The 19,430-nt window shown below is 50.3% G+C and overlaps 3 protein-coding genes across 6 annotated transcripts; 2 read left to right on the forward strand and 1 right to left on the reverse strand.

Annotated features, from left to right (window-relative positions):
• Positions 1–711: 711 nt before the first annotated feature.
• Positions 712–4,805, forward strand: pofut1 (protein O-fucosyltransferase 1). 2 transcript variants are annotated; one of them, XM_067240040.1, is made up of 7 exons: positions 712–850; positions 1,307–1,428; positions 1,572–1,754; positions 2,004–2,128; positions 2,370–2,562; positions 2,705–2,947; positions 3,691–4,805. In XM_067240040.1, exons 1-7 carry the CDS (start codon positions 712–714, stop codon positions 3,883–3,885), a joined length of 1,200 nt encoding a protein of 399 aa, XP_067096141.1. In that variant the 3' UTR covers positions 3,886–4,805. The 2 variants fall into 2 exon arrangements, with proteins under 2 accessions (XP_067096141.1, XP_067096142.1); XM_067240041.1 differs by having other exon boundaries at positions 722–850; positions 2,016–2,128.
• Positions 4,806–4,933: 128 nt separating this feature from the next.
• Positions 4,934–13,032, forward strand: kif3b (kinesin family member 3B). 3 transcript variants are annotated; one of them, XM_067239394.1, is made up of 12 exons: positions 4,934–5,046; positions 5,983–7,493; positions 7,732–7,833; positions 7,992–8,114; positions 9,340–9,458; positions 9,658–9,774; positions 10,028–10,133; positions 10,428–10,624; positions 10,738–10,876; positions 10,909–10,966; positions 11,045–11,085; positions 11,408–13,032. In XM_067239394.1, exons 2-9 carry the CDS (start codon positions 6,090–6,092, stop codon positions 10,871–10,873), a joined length of 2,304 nt encoding a protein of 767 aa, XP_067095495.1. In that variant the 5' UTR covers positions 4,934–5,046; positions 5,983–6,089; the 3' UTR covers positions 10,874–10,876; positions 10,909–10,966; positions 11,045–11,085; positions 11,408–13,032. The 3 variants fall into 3 exon arrangements, with proteins under 3 accessions (XP_067095495.1, XP_067095492.1, XP_067095493.1); XM_067239391.1 differs by having other exon boundaries at positions 10,738–10,869; positions 10,902–13,032; XM_067239392.1 differs by having other exon boundaries at positions 4,938–5,011; positions 10,738–10,869; positions 10,902–13,032.
• Positions 13,033–13,123: 91 nt separating this feature from the next.
• Positions 13,124–17,986, reverse strand: LOC136945515 (protein-L-isoaspartate O-methyltransferase domain-containing protein 2). The gene is made up of 6 exons (XM_067239395.1): positions 17,890–17,986; positions 16,604–17,248; positions 15,110–15,212; positions 14,744–14,915; positions 14,360–14,474; positions 13,124–14,270 (listed from the first exon to the last, which is right to left on the reverse strand). The coding sequence occupies exons 2-6, from the start codon at positions 16,908–16,910 to the stop codon at positions 13,741–13,743; spliced, it is 1,227 nt and encodes a 408-aa protein (XP_067095496.1). The 5' UTR covers positions 16,911–17,248; positions 17,890–17,986; the 3' UTR covers positions 13,124–13,740.
• Between the last annotated feature and the right edge of the window lie 1,444 nt (positions 17,987–19,430).

Raw genomic sequence — 19,430 nt, forward strand, 5'->3', positions numbered from 1 at the left:
TGCAGTAGGGAGTACTAGGTACATAGATGCAGATGATAAAAAATATGACTCACTTCACTTGCGTGCTTTTACTATCGGGTTTAGCAGCCTGCGTCAAGCGAAACAGCTTTTTTACCCTGCCAAATTGCGATATGAATTTGGGGTGGTGTTTTTAAGCCATTACACTTGTAAACATTTTCTTTGTAAGTTTGATAATTGTCTTGAGTATGCGCTTCATTTCAGCCTACTAGGATAGGAAACTTGACTCATTTGTTTTAACGGCGAACATTCGGCATGCACCATTTAAAAGTTAGCTTACAGTCTAATGTGTTACCTCTACTATTAAGTGTGAACACGCTAGACCACACATTTCCATTGACAGAAAAAAATGACAAGACCCACTCAGGATAAGTTATTTCGCCATGTGGAAATGGAAATTAAAACAATAAATAAAAAAATTCCTCTTTTGGTTTAGAGCGCATGCAGGGAGGGCCCTCCATACACTATATGCTACGTCATTTTTTAGCTCGAAAATGCTGCACTTGATCAATAGTTAGAAGGAAGCAGAGAACACTGTTCTCAGAACAGTGTGAGTGTAGTTATTGAGCTCAGCCAGAGCTCAGCTCTACCAGAGGCTCTACTAGACATTCTCTGGCTCTACTGCGGAGGGGGCAGCAGTTTACGGTAATTGTAGAACGGTGCAGTGCATTATGGGATGTGCCATGAATCGCAATGGCGGCGAAACAGACAATCTCTCAACTTCTGTTCTTCAGTTTTGTACTTTCAGCAGTGTTGTTGCAAATTAGTCTAACATTTGCCGAACAATTGACTTGGGATGACAATGGTTACCTCATGTACTGTCCTTGCATGGGTAACTAGCAGTTTTGTTTATACAAAGTAATTACGTTGAGATCAACTCAACCTGCATTATTAGTTTGAACCAAGGTTTGAACTGGTAGCACTAGCTACCATGCTATCTATCTTATGTTATAAATCAGCCGCTAACTTGGGATTCATGTCGTTAGTTTCTAGCCGTCTGTTGTATGATTCGTTTTTGCATTTGTGTCGTATTGAATGTAAAACGTGTTCATCAACCGAGTAATTAATCTGTCATAAGATAACGTAAGTTTGGGTTGTTTCATAATTATTCAGAATAGAAAACCAATGGCAGCGGCAGGTTTTAGTCGTCTGTATGCTTGTAATAATATACACTCCAGCTATTCCATTCATGTACTCCTCAGACGTAGCAAATTCTAGAAATGCCTTCTCTTTCCTCAGATGTTAGTATTAGTAGACACTTATGTTTTCAACCCTGTCATTCCACCAGGTCGCTTTGGAAACCAAGCAGATCACTTCTTGGGGTCCCTGGCGTTTGCCAAGATGCTGAACCGGACGCTGGTGGTGCCCCCGTGGATAGTGTACCGCCACCACGCACCCCCCTACACCAACGTATGCCCTTCCACACAGCCAAGCTTGTCTGTAACATGCTTAGTTCAAACCCAGACACAGACTACATACACACCTGTCTGTCTCACTACATACACCTGTCTGTCTGACAGACCTGGATGTGAGACACCTGTCTTTGCCCCCAGGTGCATGTGCCCTACAGTGAGTTCTTCCAGCTGGGGGCGCTGTGGGCCTTCCACCGCGTGGTGAGTCTGGAGGCCTTCATGCAGCAGCTGGCCCCCGCTCACTGGCCCCCTGGGGAAAGGGCCGCGTACTGCTTCGAGGCCGCCGCCCAGCGAAGCCCCGACAGGAAGTCCTGCCCCATGAAGGTGGGTGGAGCTCTGGGCGTAAGGGGCGGGGCCTTAGGTTGGGTGAGGGGAGAATGTAACAGTTGGGGTTAGAAGTCTGTCAGTGGTAAAGGTTTATCTCTGAGGTCAAACACTGCCCTCTGGTGGTCTGCAGGTAGACTTGCATCCTTCTCTCTGCTATCTCTGTTAGTTCATCTATGTCTGTTAGTTCATCTATGTCTCGAAGTTGTATGTTTGTTAGCGAGGACAGGGAAGACCTTAACCCTCTAGCTGTCTCTCCAGGACGGGAACCCCTTTGGGCCGTTCTGGGACCACGTGGGCGTGGAGTTCGACCGCTCAGTCCTGTTCAGCGGCCTGTCCTTCAGTGTCTACCACCAGCACCACTGGATCAACAGGTGAGAGGGTGTGTGTGTTGCTGTGGATGGTGTGTAGTGGGTGTGTGTGTGTGTGTATGTGTTTGAACATGTGTGTGGTGTTTGCGTGTGTTTCTAGATGCTACGTTTTGTATGTTTCTGTGAATAGAAGCACCAGTTAAATGGATTTAAAAAAATACAGCCAAAACTGCTCTTCCCTCTCCTCTCTCTACCTCTCTCTCTGTCTCTCCCCCCCCCCTGGTCTGGTGCTGGTGGAGAGCAGGTTTCCTCCAGGGGAGCACCCAGTGCTGGCTCTGCCCGGGGCTCCGGCGCTGTTCCCGGTGCTGCAGGAGCATGTGGGGCTGCAGCGCTACGTGGTGTGGTCATCTCCGCTGGCCCAGCAGGGCCAGCAGCACATCAGCGCCCTGCTGGACGCCCCCTACCTGGGCATCCACCTCCGCATCGGCTCCGACTGGGTGAGCAGGAAAACATACACCACACACACTCTTGCACATGCACGCACATGCACACATGCACACACACATGCACACGGACACTCTCACTCTGCAACACAGTCAGACATTCTCTAGCATACCCTCATGTCCTTCTGTCTGGCAGCAAAGCGCCTGTAAGCTGCTCCAGAGCGGCGACACAGGGCCTCTGTTCATGGCTTCTCCTCAGTGTGTGGGCTACGACCGACACACCGCCCTTCCCCTCACCATGGACATGTGTTTGCCCGGCCTGCTGGAGATCCGCCGTGCCCTCAAGCTCTGGGTGAAGAAGACCTCCGCCCGCTCCATCTACATTGCCACCGACTCTGAGTCCCACAGCCAAGAGATCAACATGCTGTTCAGGGGCAAGGTGAGGGTGGGCGGTGGGAGGGAGGTGGAGACAGGGGGTAAGGTTGAGATGGTGATTGTGTGTGATTTGTGTTCCAAGTGAAGGTGGTGTAGTGTGATGGTGTATGTGTGACAGGTGAAGGTGGTGTAGTGTGATGGTGTATGTGTGACAGGTGAAGGTGGTGTAGTGTGATGGTGTATGTGTGACAGGTGAAGGTGGTGTAGTGTGATGGTGTATGTGTGACAGGTGAAGGTGGTGTAATGTGATGGTGTATGTGTGACAGGTGAAGGTGGTGTAGTGTGATGGTGTATGTGTGACAGGTGAAGGTGGTGTAGTGTGATGGTGTATGTGTGACAGGTGAAGGTGGTGTAGTGTGATGGTGTATGTGTGACAGGTGAAGGTGGTGTAGTGTGATGGTGTATGTGTGACAGGTGAAGGTGGTGTAGTGTGATGGTGTATGTGTGACAGGTGAAGGTGGTGTAGTGTGATGGTGTATGTGTGACAGGTGAAGGTGGTGTAGTGTGATGGTGTATGTGTGACAGGTGAAGGTGGTGTAGTGTGATGGTGTATGTGTGACAGGTGAAGGTGGTGTAGTGTGATGGTGTATGTGTGACAGGTGAAGGTGGTGTAGTGTGATGGTGTATGTGTGACAGGTGAAGGTGGTGTAGTGTGATGGTGTATGTGTGACAGGTGAAGGTGGTGTAGTGGGATGGTGTATGTGTGACAGGTGAAGGTGGTGTAGTGTGATGGTGTATGTGTGACAGGTGAAGGTGGTGAGTCTCCAGCCAGACTCGGCCCAGGTGGACCTGTACATCCTCAGCCAGGCGGCCCACTTCATCGGAAACTGTGTCTCATCCTTCTCCGCCTTCGTGAAGCGAGACAGGGATATACACGGGCGGCCCTCCTCCTTCTTTGGGATGGACGTTCCTGGGAAGATCCAGGCCAGGGACGAGCTCTGAGCCTCCTCTGCCGTTTCTGGGAATGTTCTATAACACCTGCTCTGGGTCCCTGTTCTACAACACCTGAATGACTCCCACCTGGCTGTTGTAGAACACCTGACTGACTGACTGTTCTAGAACACCTGACTGACTGTTCTAGAACACCTGACTAACTGTTCTAGAACACCTGAATGACTCCCACCTGGCTGTTGTAGAACACCTGACTGACTGACTGTTCTAGAACACCTGACTAACTGTTCTAGAACACTTAACTGAGTGAAAAATAAACATTGAAGCTCAGGTGAAATGTTAGAATGGCATTAATCTTGAGGGAGGGAGGGGAGGGAGAGGAGTAGAGAGGGGATGACCCAGACCAGAACTTTCTACCAGGTACCAATGGAGCTTCATTTTGACACGACTGTTCACAACCTGCAGACTCCTTATCGCACACAAGCAGTATTTAAATGGTTGAGTTGGGTATTTGAATGTAGAAGTATTTGAATTTAGTGAGTTAGGGACACTGTAATTATGTCTCCTGTAATTACTGCTGTTATAATTTGCCTGTGTTTTGTAATGTTTTGGTAGAATGCCCGGTGTATCTGTTCTCAACGGCGCCCCTGGTGAGAGCAGAAATACCATCACATTACAGCTCAGCTGGGTAGATGCACCGCTATCTCTGATCAAATACTGCAGCCCTCTCTCTTACCTCCATCCTCTCCTCCTCACCCTCTCCTCCCTCCTCACCTTCTCCTCTCCCCCCTCTCACCCCCCCCCCTCTCTCTCCTCCTCTTCTGCTTTCAATTATGATAATACATGGTGACAGAGTTGTAAAAAAAAAAAAACAATATGAAAGATTGAATGCTAAAAACATCACGAACTCAATGATGGACCAAAGAGAGACAATACTCTAAAATATATTTTTTAATGAGTAATAAAGTGAACCCCGTTTTCTAATGAATACTTTTGTTTTTAGTAATTGTTTTATTAAGGCTTAATTTACACCGACTACTGTGCCGTGAAACGAATTTCTCGTTTAACTGGCTGAGCGTGTCTAGTGCAGGCTACATCCGGGACAGTGTGGATGCAGGCAGCGGTGCTGCGGTGGCTAATAATGTCTGACTGACCGGAGGCTCTGGATTAGCAAGTGGTAATGAACAACGATTTGTCATCAGCTATCTAAATGTATGTCTATTATTGTACAACTCTGGTTCACTTCGTGAGAGAGTAAACTGCATGTCGATAGGTCTAAACATATAAACGGTCTATTCCAAGTTTATGTTAGCTACGGTTAGCTAGCAGCCGTTGCTAGGCCGTCGGGACCTGATTGTTGGGTTAGTTGATGAAGACGCTCGCTAGCTGACTAACGTTATCTAGCTATTTTAGCTAGTTCTTTTTTTTTACAATTATAATATCACTTTTAACTGCTAACTGGCGTTATTTCTTAAACTGTGAAAGCTCGACCTTTCGGGCGTACCGGTGTACAAATGACACTTTAGTAGTGATCAGGCTAGCTAGCTAGCTTGCTGCTATTAACTTTGCTGGTACTGTACTATCGTTAAGCTAGTTAACAAGTTATAGGCTCGCAATGGTGGATTAATGCTTTCTGAAACAACCTCACATTTAAGACTGGTACTGTATCATCCATATGCTATGTCATGCCATATGTGTTAATTAGATTTCTACGTTATTTAAGGTTTAGAGGCGCCATCAGCATTTGAACATTTACGTTAGTGTAACCAAGGCAACGATATGCCTAGCTCGCTAGCACCTTATCCACGGAAGTCTTCGCATTAACCTAAAACACTTGTCAAGATGTTATATTTTCTTAAACGATGTGCACAATCGTACTCTCTTTTGTGCGGAAAAATCAAGAAATATGTATCCTTTATTATTATCTGTTATTGTTACACTGTACAACAGAGATGAGGGTACATTACAATGCCTGGTAGCTGAGACAGACCACGGAACACTCTTAGCACCATGCACGTGAGATCATTGATATCTTGCTGTACTTCACATGAACTGGTCAAACATGCTTGGGATGAAAGCACGTGCTGGTCTCTTGGTGTATTTACTAGATGCAGTACTAGTCTGTGTAATCATGTGTTGTGTCTGCAGGGTGTAGTGCTGGGAGAGCTGATAGTGGGAACAGTGAGCAGAGCGGCATTAAGAGCACGAGGGAGAGCAGGTCAGGAGGAGAGGGGTGTGGTCAGCCGGTCATCACCATGTCCAAGAGCAAGAGCTCAGAGTCTGTAAAGGTGGTGGTGCGCTGCCGGCCCATGAACGACAAGGAGCGGGCGGCCAACTTTGAGCGCGTGGTGTCGGTGGACGTGAAGCTGGGCCAGGTGGTGGTGCGCCCACCCCGGGGCCATGAGCACCCCAAGGTGTTCACTTTCGACTCGGTCTACGACTGGAACTCCAAGCAGGTGGACCTTTACGACGAGACCTTCCGGCCGCTGGTGGATTCGGTGCTGCTGGGATTCAACGGGACCATCTTTGCATACGGTCAGACGGGCACCGGGAAGACCTACACCATGGAGGGCGTGAGGAACGATGTGGAGCACAGGGGAGTCATCCCCAACTCCTTCGAGCACGTCTTCACTCACATCTCCCGCTCGCAGAACCAGCAGTACCTGGTCAGGGCATCTTACCTGGAGATCTACCAGGAGGAGATCCGGGATCTCCTCTCCAAGGACCAATCACGTCGCCTGGAGCTGAAGGAGAGGCCCGACACGGGCGTGTACGTCAAGGACCTGTCATCGTTCGTCACCAAGAGCGTGCGCGAGATTGAACACGTAATGAACGTGGGCAACCAGAACCGCTCGGTGGGAGCCACCAACATGAACGAGCACAGCTCCCGCTCGCATGCCATCTTCGTCATCACGGTGGAGTGCAGCGAGCTGGGCCCGGACGGGGAGAACCACATCCGGGTGGGGAAGCTCAACCTGGTGGACCTGGCAGGTAGCGAGAGGCAGACTAAGACGGGCGCCCAGGGGGAGCGCCTGAAGGAGGCCACCAAGATCAACCTGTCCCTGTCAGCCCTGGGGAACGTGATCTCCGCCCTGGTGGACGGGAGGAGCACCCACATCCCCTACAGGGACTCCAAGCTCACCCGGCTGCTGCAGGACTCCCTGGGGGGGAACGCCCGCACCGTCATGGTGGCCAACATTGGGCCGGCCTCCTACAACGTGGAGGAGACTCTGACCACACTGCGCTACTCCAACAGGGCCAAGAACATCAAGAACAAGCCCCGCGTCAACGAGGACCCCAAGGATGCCCTGCTCAGGGAGTTCCAGGAGGAGATCGCTCGCCTGAAGGAGCAGCTGGAGAAACGCTCTGGGAAGAAGAAGAAGAGGAGGAGGAGGAGAGGGGGGGAGGAGGGCGAGGAGGAGCTGGAGGACGGGGAGACGGAGGATGAGGAGGAGGAAGGAGCGGAGGGGGAAGAGGGGGTGGGGGCGGACTACTGGCGGGAGCAGCAGGAGAAGTTGGAGGGAGAGAGGAGAGCCATCATGGAGGATCACAGCTTGGTGGCAGGAGAGAAGGAGAAGCTCCTCCGACAGAAGGAGAAGAAGATGGACGCGCTGAAGAAGGAGAGGGAGGCAGGAGAGATGCTCGCTGCTAAAGTCAAGGTGAGGTTCTCTGTCCTATTGAATCTTTTTTCGTCTTTGTGTTACATCCATGTTTTTGTCTCACGTGAAGCTGTCTTTCTGTGAATAGTGGATCGCACCTGTGATAACTTCTGACCTGTCATCCCCCCATCTCTCAATCATCCCTCCATCTCTCCATCCATATCTCCTCCATCATTCCTGCTTTTCCTCTCATCCCTCGCTCTCTCCTCCACCTCTCCCTCGCCCCTGTGTTGCCCAGGCAATGGAGAGCAAGCTCTTGGTTGGAGGGAAGAACATTGTGGACCACACCAACGAGCAGCAGAGGATCCTGGAGCAGAAGAGACAGGAGATAGCAGAGCAGGTAGAGTGCTGCAGCACAAGAGACAGGAGATAGCAGATGTAATCTGATTTTACAGTATTATATGATCTACAAACTAATTTACCATCAATGACTGGTTTGAGAAGACGGCTTTCTTACACCACAGAGAAACTGTAATGTGTGCGTGTGTGTGAGAGCAGAAGCGGCGTGAGAGAGAGATGCAGCAGCAGGTGGAGTGTCGTGATGAAGAGACTCTGGAGCTGAAGGAGACCTACAGCTCACTGCAGCAGGAGGTCGACATCAAGACCAAGAAGCTGAAGAAGGTACCTCCTCCACAGTGTATACTGGGGGGGGGTGTACTGAGTGTGTACTGAGTGTGTGTGTACTGTGTGTGTGTGTGTACTGTGTGTGTGTGTGTACTGTGTGTGTACTGAGTGTGTGTGTACTGTGTGTGTGTGTGTGTGTGTACTGTGTGTGTGTGTGTGTGTGTACTGTGTGTGTGTGTGTACTGTGTGTGTGTGTGTACTGTGTGTGTACTGAGTGTGTGTGTGTACTGAGTGTGTGTGTACTGTGTGTGTGTACTGTGTGTGTGTACTGTGTGTGTGTGTACTGTGTGTGTGTGTGTGTGTACTGTGTGTGTGTGTGTACTGTGTGTGTGTGTGTACTGTGTGTGTACTGAGTGTGTGTGTACTGTGTGTGTGTGTACTGTGTGTGTGTGTGTACTGTGTGTGTGTGTGTACTGTGTGTGTACTGTGTGTGTGTGTGTACTGTGTGTGTGTGTGTACTGTGTGTGTACTGTGTGTGTGTGTGTGTGTGTACTGTGTGTGTGTGTGTGTGTGTACTGTGTGTGTGTGTGTACTGTGTGTGTGTGTGTACTGAGTGTGTGTGTACTGAGTGTGTGTGTACTGTGTGTGTGTACTGTGTGTGTGTGTACTGTGTGTGTGTGTGTGTGTACTGTGTGTGTGTGTGTACTGTGTGTGTGTGTGTACTGTGTGTGTACTGAGTGTGTGTGTACTGTGTGTGTGTGTACTGTGTGTGTGTGTGTACTGTGTGTGTGTGTGTACTGTGTGTGTACTGAGTGTGTGTGTACTGAGTGTGTGTGTACTGTGTGTGTACTGAGTGTGTGTGTGTGTGTGTGTGTGTGTGTGTGTACTGTGTGTGTGTGTGTACTGTGTGTGTGTACTGTGTGTGTGTGTGTGTGTGTGTGTGTGTACTGTGTGTGTGTGTGTGTACTGTGTGTGTACTGAGTGTGTGTGTACTGTGTGTGTGTGTGTACTGTGTGTGTACTGTGTGTGTACTGAGTGTGTGTGTACTGTGTGTGTACTGAGTGTGTGTGTACTGAGTGTGTGTGTACTGTGTGTGTGTGTACTGTGTGTGTACTGAGTGTGTGTGTACTGTGTGTGTGTGTACTGTGTGTGTACTGTGTGTGTACTGTGTGTGTGTGTGTGTGTGTGTGTGTGTGTACTGTGTGTGTACTGTGTGTGTGTGTGTGTGTGTGTGTGTGTACTGTGTGTGTACTGAGTGTGTGTGTACTGTGTGTGTCCACAGCTGTTTGCGAAGCTGCAGGCAGTGAAGGCAGAGATCCATGATGTGCAAGAGGAGCACATCCAGGAGAGGCAGGAGCTGGCCCAGACCCAGAACGAGCTGACCAGGGAACTCAAACTCAAGTACACACACACACACTCAGTATACACACACACTCAGTATACACACACACTCAGTATACACACACGCTCAAGTCTGACACACTGCTGCTCGAACATGTCTGTTCCTTTCTCTCTCCCCCCCTCTCTCTCTCTCCCCACTCTCTCCCCCCCTCTCTCCCCCCCTCTCTATCTTCTCCCCCCCTCTCTCTCCCCCCTGCAGACACCTGATCATAGAGAACTTCATCCCTCAGGAGGAGAAGAACAAGATAGTGAACCGAGCTTTCCTGGACGATGAGAATGACCACTGGAAGATGAAGCCCATCACACGCATAGAGGAGTATGTATACTACAGGGTGTGCACTACAGGGTGTATACTACAGGGTGTATACTACAGGGTGTGCACTACAGGGTGTGCACTACAGGGTGTATACTACAGGGTGTGCACTACAGGGTGTGCACTACAGGGTGTGCACTACAGGGTGTGCACTACAGGGTGTATACTACAGCAAAGAGGATGTTTACCTGTGTAGCTTGTTAAATTAACTGTGTGTGTGTGTGTACGTACGTGTGTGTGTGTGTGTGTGTGTCAGTGACCAGCAGATGATGAAGCGTCCGGTGTCAGCAGTGGGCTACAGGAGACCACTGAGTCATCACGCTCGCATGAACATGATGATGAAACCTGACCCCAGATACAGGGTAGGACACACACACACGAACATGATGATGAAACCTGACCCCAGATACAGGCTAGGACACACACACACGAACATGATGATGAAACCTGACCCCAGATACAGGCTAGGACACACACACACGAACATGATGATGAAACCTGACCCCAGATACAGGCTAGGACACACACACACGAACATGATGATGAAACCTGACCCCAGATACAGGCTAGGACACACACACACGAACATGATGATGAAACCTGACCCCAGATACAGGCTAGGACACACGCACCCACACTGTCCCTGTGCCCCCCAGGCAGAGAACCTGCTGGTGCTGCAGATGGACCTGCCGTCCCGCTCCACCCTGGACTACCAGGAGCCCCTGCTGGGCCCCAAGATGGCCGCTGCCCTGGAGGAGGCCATGAGGGAGGAGGAGGAGATCCAGGTGGATGCCTCCTCCCTCCTCACCCCCCCTCCCCTCTCCTCATCCTTATCCAGAAGGAGCAAGGCTGGGTGAGACACACACCATCGTGTATACACACACACACAGCATGGTGTATACACACACATACACACACACACAGCATGGTGTTCCTCCAGTGTGTGACTGTGTTCTTCTCCTCTAGAACACTCCGGAGCAGCAGGAAGTCTGGCCCCTCCCCCTCTGGCCCCTCCCCCTCCAGCCCCTCCCCCTCTGGCCCCTCCCCCTACAGCCCCGGTTCACCCTGCTACCCACATTCCCGTGGGCTGGTGCCCAAGTGACCCCACACACACGCACACACACACACAGTACTACACACACACACACACAGTACTAAACACAATCTAACTCACACACACAGTACTACACACACTCTCTCACACACACATTACTACACACACACACACATTACTACATACACACACACACAGTACTACACACACACACAGTACTACACACACATACAGTACTACACACACACACAGTACTACACACACATACAGTACTACACACACATACAGTACTACACACACATACAGTACTACACACTCTCTCTCTCACACAGCCTTCTCTGTAAGGCCCCGCTCTGTATCCTGGGATCCGGAGTGAACCGGCCTGGCTGTCAGTTTGTGAGAGGTGTGTGTGTGTGTGTGTGTGTGAGAGAGGTGTGTGTGAGAGGTGTGTGTGTGAGGTGTGTGTGTGAGAGGTGTGTGTGTGTGTGTGAGAGGTGTGTGTTCTCAGCGCTGGGAAAGGTTTACATGTCCTTGTCGTGTGTAAGTTGTCCTCAACCAGGACCTGTTAGTTTATATAATAAGACTGTACTTATTATAAGATAATAATAATACTATAATTATAAAAAAACTGTTCCATATAATACTGTGCTGTTTGAGGACCCAGTAAATGAGCTTAAATAAGTTTATGGCTTCACTATGTCTGATTGCTGTTCTGTACCACAGGGTCTTTCTGATAGTCTGTACAGTACCACAGGGTCTTTCTGATAGGCCGTACAGTACCACAGGGTCTTTCTGATTGGCTGTAGAGAGGGTTGGCTGTAGAGAGGGTCTGCTGTATCAGATGCTGTTCTCCTGGGGCCTCTGGGTAGAGCTGTGGATGACAGGAGGATCCACACACATCAGGGATCACAGGTGCCTTGGGCTGTGTCTCCCCCTCTCCCCTCCTCACCCTCCCCTCCTCCTCACCCTCCCCTCCTCATCACCCTCTACTTGCACTCATCTCCACCCCACCTCCCCCTGCCCTGACCCCTGCAGCTGCCTACCCTGACCCCTGCAGCTGCCTACCCTGACCCCTGCAGCTGCCTACCCTGACCCCTGCAGCTGCCTACCCTGACCCCTGCAGCTGCCTACCCTGACCCTGCAGCTGCCTACCCTGACCCCTGCAGCTGCCTACCCTGACCCCTGCAGCTGCCTACCCTGACCCCTGCAGCTGCCTACCCTGACCCCTGCAGCTGCCTACCCTGACCCCTGCAGCTGCCTACCCTGACCCCTGCAGCTGCCTACCCTGACCCTGCAGCTGCCTACCCTGACCCCTGCAGCTGCCTACCCTGACCCCTGCAGCTGCCTACCCTGACCCCTGCAGCTGCCTACCCTGACCCCTGCAGCTGCCTACCCTGACCCTGCAGCTGTTTCCCTTGACCCCTGTATACCCCCTGCTGCTAGAGTATGATATGAATACTTGTTTAAAGTTCTGCATAACTGTCAACAGTTGTAAAAGCAGTAAAGTAAATCAGTTTCGATATTGAACTTTTAACTTATCATCTTTTATTCATTTTTATAAAAAGCAAATGTAGATACACATTTTTACCCAGTGTTTTCTTTTGCTATAGACTGCTGTTTATTTTTGGGGAGTTGTATAATTTAAAGTTATGTACAAATATTTTATTTTTGTTTGTCAGACATTCAGTATGTACAGTATATTTGTCATCTTTGATTTAGAACCTGCTGTGTCCGGATCATTAGAGGCTGGCATGTTCTAGAAGATAAATCAATTTCAACGTGTTGTACATTGTTTTATAGACAAGGCTGCAAGGCTTACCCTCCTAAATGAGACATTGCGTGTTTGGGCTTATGTACGTCAGCTTTTTGGTTCTGTAGAGGATCTTGATTAAAGGACTGAATCCTCCAGCATCTCAGACCTCCAGACAGTCTGAGACCCTGAATATAACCTGACATTTTACAGCATCACATTTCTGGACCGAATGATATCAATCCCGGAATGTGAACGTCTTGATTTGTTTGGGTCAATTTTCTCCCAGGTGACATCACTGGTCCCGCCCTCTGGAGGTGACCTCTGACCTTGCTCGATATGGGGGGGTTGCGACCTGCGTTTCGCCAAAGAGTGCGCTGACTCGCTTCAGCCTGTCTGCCAGGGGGTGCTGTTAGCTGGCTGGTTTCTCTTCATTAAAGACGATCTTATCCCAGTTCCAGGTGTGTCCTGTGTGTGTGTGTGTGTGTGTGTGTGTACCTGCTTGGCACCACGTGTGGCTGTGTGAATAAAGGAATAACAGAACGAGGAAGTCCTCATGGGTTTATTGACAGCAGTAACGATCACAGACCAACATGCTTCAGAAGGAGAACATCAGTCACCTCAACAGCAGCTGAACCTTCTAGAACTGTGGACAGAAGGAGTGAACACTGGAGTCCCCAGTCTGTGTGAAGCACTGAAGAGGACAGCAGGGGTGTGGCTACCACTCATACTGTCCCCTCATACTATCATCATGTCATGGTTGAGTATCATTCACTCCACACGCCCCCTTCTGACAGAATGAGTCGGCCTGCTAATCACTTCAACACTTCACAACATTCAACGCTTCAAAAATCTTCAGCAAAAACAAGCAAATCACCAAAGAAATACTGACTGTCTTTCCTACTGTCACTCAATAATAAAACAGTTATTCAAAACGTAAAGGATCCTTTTCTTGGACCATCATGTTGGTTTGACCCCAGAAGGCCCATGTGAACAATAACAGACTTGATCTGAGCTCCTGTAGGACCAGCAGGGTCAGGGTGAGGGTCAGGGTGAGGGTCAGAGAGGAAGGGGGCAAGTCACAGGGATCAACAGCTCGCTCCCCTCCCTCGTGTCTCGAGGGGGAGACGGGAGGAGGACAGGGATGAGATCTAGAGGAGTGGAGTCACTTCTCTCTGTAGTAGAGGAGGTACATCTTCAGCGGCTGTGGCAGGGGCAGCCCCAGGATCCTCTCTCTCAGCACGTTGACTGCTGGCTCTGGACACAGCGTCTGCCCTGCTCCCTCCCTGTCCTCCCTCCCTCTCCTCCCCGCCTCCCGCTCTCCCCTCCTACTCGCCCTCTCCTCCTCCTCCTCATCATCATCTTCATCATCTTTATCCTCCTCTCCTCCTTGGTTGCTGTCCAGGGAGGTGGCAGTATGGGTGGGGCTGGGGGCGGGGCTAGTACCAGCCACTGCCTGCTTATTGGCCAGCCCAAGTGTGTTGCAGTGGCGTCGGTGGACACGCCTCCGTTTGAAGCGAGGCCCGTACTTGTGCAGGCCGGCCGCTGCTAGGCCCCGCCCCACTGCGAAGGAGGTGGGACCTCTGGAGCGAGTCTGCCCGGACCCGCCCCCAGCCATGCCCCCTGCTGTGACACGCAGCGTGTGGCGGATGCACACCCGCGCCAGCTCCTGTAGCGAGCGCACCACTAACGCAGCTAGAGGGAGGAGAAAAGAGAGGAGAACAGCTGTGAGAAGGCACCAGAGGCGGGCTGTCAGTCAGAGGAACGTAACCATGGAGACTCACGCAGAGGCACGGTGCTGCGAGGCGAGGGCTTGGGGAGAACGAGAGGGGCGAACGACACAGCGATGATCTTCCTGCTCTCCCAGCTGCTAGGACCTGTACGCATGATCTTAGTCAGCTGGGGAGAGGGGGGGGTATACGTCAGTCTTGCAGGATGTGATAGTTTCCTATTGTGACTGTGTGAGAGGTGTCTGTCTGCAGAGGTGCGTAAAGAGGTGTGTAAGAGAGGTGTGTGTGTGTGTGAGAGGTGTGTGTGTGTGAGAGGTGTGTGTGTGTGAGAGGAGTGTGTAAGAGAGGCATGTGTGTGTGAGAGGTGTGTGTAAGAGAGGCATGTGTGTGTGAGAGGAGTGTGTAAGAGAGGCATGTGTGTGTGAGAGGTGTGTGTACCTTCTCCTCCAGGGGCAGCACCAGCACCCCTCCAGGTTTGAGCAGGTTCTTCATGTAGTCCTCGTGGTCCCTCTGCACCCCGGCCCCACAGTACACGCGGTCGTACTGCCGCCTCTCTGGGGCCAGCTGCAGACAGTTCCCTGCCACAAAGCTTGGCTCACAGAACTCAAACCTGCACACACAGGAACACACACACACACAGGAACACACACACAATACTGTCAACTACATTTATTCATTTAGCAGATGCTTTTATCCTAAGCGACTTCCAACTAAAAGACAAAATCTAATGTGCCTCCCACTTTCCTCCAGTGGAGACTAATAGACAGTGGAGCTGTGTGTGTGTATGTATGAGAAGTGCCTCACTTGTCGAAGCTGTCGCTGGTCTTGATGAAATGCTCCAGCTTCTGGTATGCGTACTGTATGACGTCATCATGAAGTTCCACCCCGTGGTTCACCCCAAACGGCCCTGAACACAGAACGAGGCCCACGGTGGAGCTGATACTAACACAGAACGAGGCCCACGGTGGAGCAGATACTAACACAGAACGAGGCCCACGGTGGAGCTGATACTAACACAGAACGAGGCCCACGGTGGAGCAGATACTAATCCAGAATGAGGCCCATGGTGGAACTAGTGTTGTTTTTGGCGGCCTGTTTTAATTTTAGTTTTAGTCTAGTCTTTGTGTCAAGCTGTCCTTTTAGTTTTTATTCGTTTTAGTCACGTTCGTACTCTTTTTAGTCTAGTCAAGTTTCAGTCGACTAAAAGTCTGAGCAATTTAGTCTTATTTTAGTCAGACTTATCCATGACTATTTTTGTCTAGTTTTAGTCGACGAAAACTGATGACATTTAGTCTAGTTTAAGTCAATGAAAATGTTATTTTAGTCTCTTTTTAATCAAAACATAAGTAGTCAGGAGTCAGGTGGCTGAGCGGTGAGGGAATCGGGCTAGTAATCCGAAGGTTGCCAGTTTGATTCCCGGTCACGCCAACTGTCTTCAGTTCAGTGTGATTGTTATGTGAATGACAAAACTAGCTACAGTATTTGGCCAACAAGGGATGCTTAGTACACATGCAGTCAGTCAGGTAGGAACTAAGAACCCACTTTACACTCTCATACAAACAAATACACACACACACACACACACAGTACACACACTAGTCACACATGTTAACACACTTTACACTCTCTCACAAACAAACACACATACGCTAGTCACACACGTTTGTCTCAGACTCTCAGTCGTTTTCAGCTCCAGTTGCTAACGTTTAAAGCTAACGTTTAAAGCTAACGTTAAAATGAGACCTTAAGCACAGCCTCATGAGTTGGCTAATAATAATAACGCGACTAAACAAGACAAAATAACGTTATAACATTTAGTCTCATTTTTATTCTGTAAACTACATTTTGTCTCGTTTTTTATTCGTCAACAATATTGCATTCTACATTTATTTAATTACAGTCATCGTCACATGACCAGCATTTACGTTGCGTCTCATCTCGTTTTCGTCATGTGATAAAGGTTCGTTGACGCCGATATTTACTCACAATTTTCGTTGACGAAAGCAACACTAGCTGATATTAACACAGAATGAGGCCTGTGGTGGAGCTGATATGAACCCAGAATGAGGCCTATGGTGGAGCTGATACTAAAACAGAACGAGACCCACGGTGGAGCTGATACTAACATAGAACGAGGCCCACGGTGGAGCTGATACCAATCCAGAATGAGGCCCATGGTGGAGCTGATACTAACACAGAATGAGGCCTATGGTGGAGCTGATACTAACACAGAATGAGGCCTATGGTGGAGCTGATATGAACCCAGAATGAGGCCCACAATGGAGCTGATAAACTCACCCAGGATGAGGCCCACCATGGTGCTCAGGTAGCCTGTGCCGCTGCCCAAGTTGAGGAAGGAGAGGCCGGGGTGGAGGTCCAGCGCCTCCATCACCTCTGAGTAGATGCAGGGTGCCGATAGGTGGATGTTGCCATGGCGCCAGGCCAGGTCCTTGTAGGCGTTGTCACGGTAATCGTCCAGGTAGTAGTCGGCACGGTCGATGGCCCTGAAGGCCCGCTCCACCAGCGCTGAGCGGATGTAGTGCGCCTCCTTCAGGTTGTCTATCAGCTCGTCATTGTCCTCGCCCGCACTCACAGCCCCGCCCATCTTGCCAGGAGGGGGGCAGGGAGGGGGGCAGGGAGGGGAGAGAGGAGCAGTAGCAGAGCAGTAGAGGGGAGTAGGGGGAGGGAAGACAGGAGCTGTAGAGGGGTGGGAGGGGAGCGGAACGGAGGAGGTGTAGTCCGGGGGTGGTGGAGAGGTGTAGTCCGGGGGTGGTGGAGAGGTGTAGTTGTGGGGTAGGTGTAGTGTGAAGGAAGTGTAGTGTGAAGGAGGTATAGTGTGGGGGAGGTATAGTGTGGGGGAGGTATAGTGTGGGGGAGGTATAGTGTGGGGGAGGTATAGTGTGGGGGGCTGTGGTACTGATGTGGAGCCTGGGGACAGATTTCCTAAGAACACAGGGTTGTGGAGGTCAGTCTATCGTAGGAAGGCCATGACTGGTCTCACACTCCTGAACATTAGGTGGCGGTGTATACACCTTTAAGTTGGAAGCAATCCGCCAATCAAAATCAAAGATGAACCATTTGTTCTATTCTTTCCGTGAAAAGCATCTAAACAGGATCCCAACACTTCAGCGTTGGCCTACTACTACTTTAAAATAGCACTGGTGGTTTCTACAGTTATATTCTGCCGTTCTGAGTTAGATGTGTGACGACGGAGCTACAGCAAGGTTTCTCATACATGGCTGCTAGGCAGCCAATAGTTCTAGACACGGTGGTAACAGTACAATGTTTAGCAGGCTAGGTAGATAAGCAATACGACTAACTAGCCAGTTACTTGCATTTAATGGAAAATAAAACGTCTGTAAAACGGGGTACAGACGTTAAACAGTGATTAGTCAGATAATTAACCAGCTAGCCTAGCAACATTCAGTCTTGAATGTTGGCTATGTATGTTAGACGCGTTGGCTAGCGGTCTCAATTGACTGATTTAACGTAGTTATCCATGCAGACAGTGAGTTACACCACAACGAGAATAATAACACCATAGCCTGGCACTACTCAGTCTAATAACGACTTTAAAACGTTACCTCGGACTTAGTCCTTTTTATAGTTGTACAGCGTGAAAATGCCGACAGTCTACATGGATCGCTGTTTTCCTGGGTCCTGTTGGTTCAGCCATTGGATGTAAACAGACCAACTAACGTACTGACGTCATACGCAACCACAACATAACTAATGTTTATTAAATAGGACCACAACACAAAAAGGAGGCAGTCTTGAAACCTAAATGCTTTTTCTTTGTTTTTATTTCATTACAACCCAAAAAAACATACAAGCTTGTATAATTAATTCGATTTTCTCTGAGAACCAATGTGTTTCTGGTGAGGACACACATTGTACGGCAGCCTGCCTGGATGTAGCCTTCGATGAGAGCATCTTCAAAATAAATAAAACGAAACATGTATCCTGTGTGATTTAAAGGTAAACATATATCCTAGCAACACTGACGAGGCCTTTAGTCTCCAGCCTGACCAGCAGGGGGCAGCACTCCTCCTGTCCTGACCAGCCAGAGTAGCAGCCACATAACCCCCCTCCCCACACACACACACAGAACCCCCCCCCCTCCCCACACACACACACATAACCCCCCCACACACACACAGAACCCCCCCACACACACACACAGATCCCCAACACAAACACACACTCACACAGAACCCGCCCCCCCCCCCCCCCCACACACACACAGAACCCCCCCCACACACTCACACACATAACCCCCCCACACGCACACACAGAACCTCCCTTCCCACACACACACACAGAACCCCCCCACACACACACACACATAACCCCCCCCCACACACACAGAACCCCCACACACAGAACCCCCCCTCCCCACACACACACACAGAACCCCCCACCCCCCCACACACACACAAACCCCCCCCCCACACACACACAGAACCCCCCCCCACACACACAGAACCCCCACACACACAGAACCCCCCCACACACACACAGAACCCCCACACACAGAACCCCCCCCTCCCCACACACACACACAGAACCCCCCCCCCACACACACAGAACCCCCACACACACAGAACCCCCCCACACACACACAGAACCCCCACACACAGAACCCCCCCCTCCCCACACACACACACAGAACCCCCCCACACACACACAGAACCCCCACACACAGAACCCCCCCCCCCCCCACACACACACAAACCTCCCCCCCACACACATAACCACCCCCACACACACACAGAACCCCCACACACACACACAGAACCCCCACACACACACAGAACACCCCCCCACACACACACAGAACCCCCACACACACACAGAACACCCCCCACACACACAGAACACCCCCACACACACACACAATCCCATACACACACATAGAAACACACACATATACACACGTACGCTCGCAGAACCATGCCCACAATAAGCTAAATGTACAAATTCCTGTTTGTGTTCTTTATGGTTCTTTATTACAGTTCTTCATAACACTTAAATGGTTCAAACCTCCACAATAACAGACATCACTTCTCTTTTAAAAACACAGACACAGACACAGGTACACAGGTACACAAACACACAGCGAGGG

The sequence above is a fragment of the Osmerus mordax genome, chromosome 7 (assembly GCF_038355195.1).
Source record: "Osmerus mordax isolate fOsmMor3 chromosome 7, fOsmMor3.pri, whole genome shotgun sequence".
Taxonomy (NCBI): Eukaryota; Metazoa; Chordata; class Actinopteri; order Osmeriformes; family Osmeridae; genus Osmerus; species Osmerus mordax.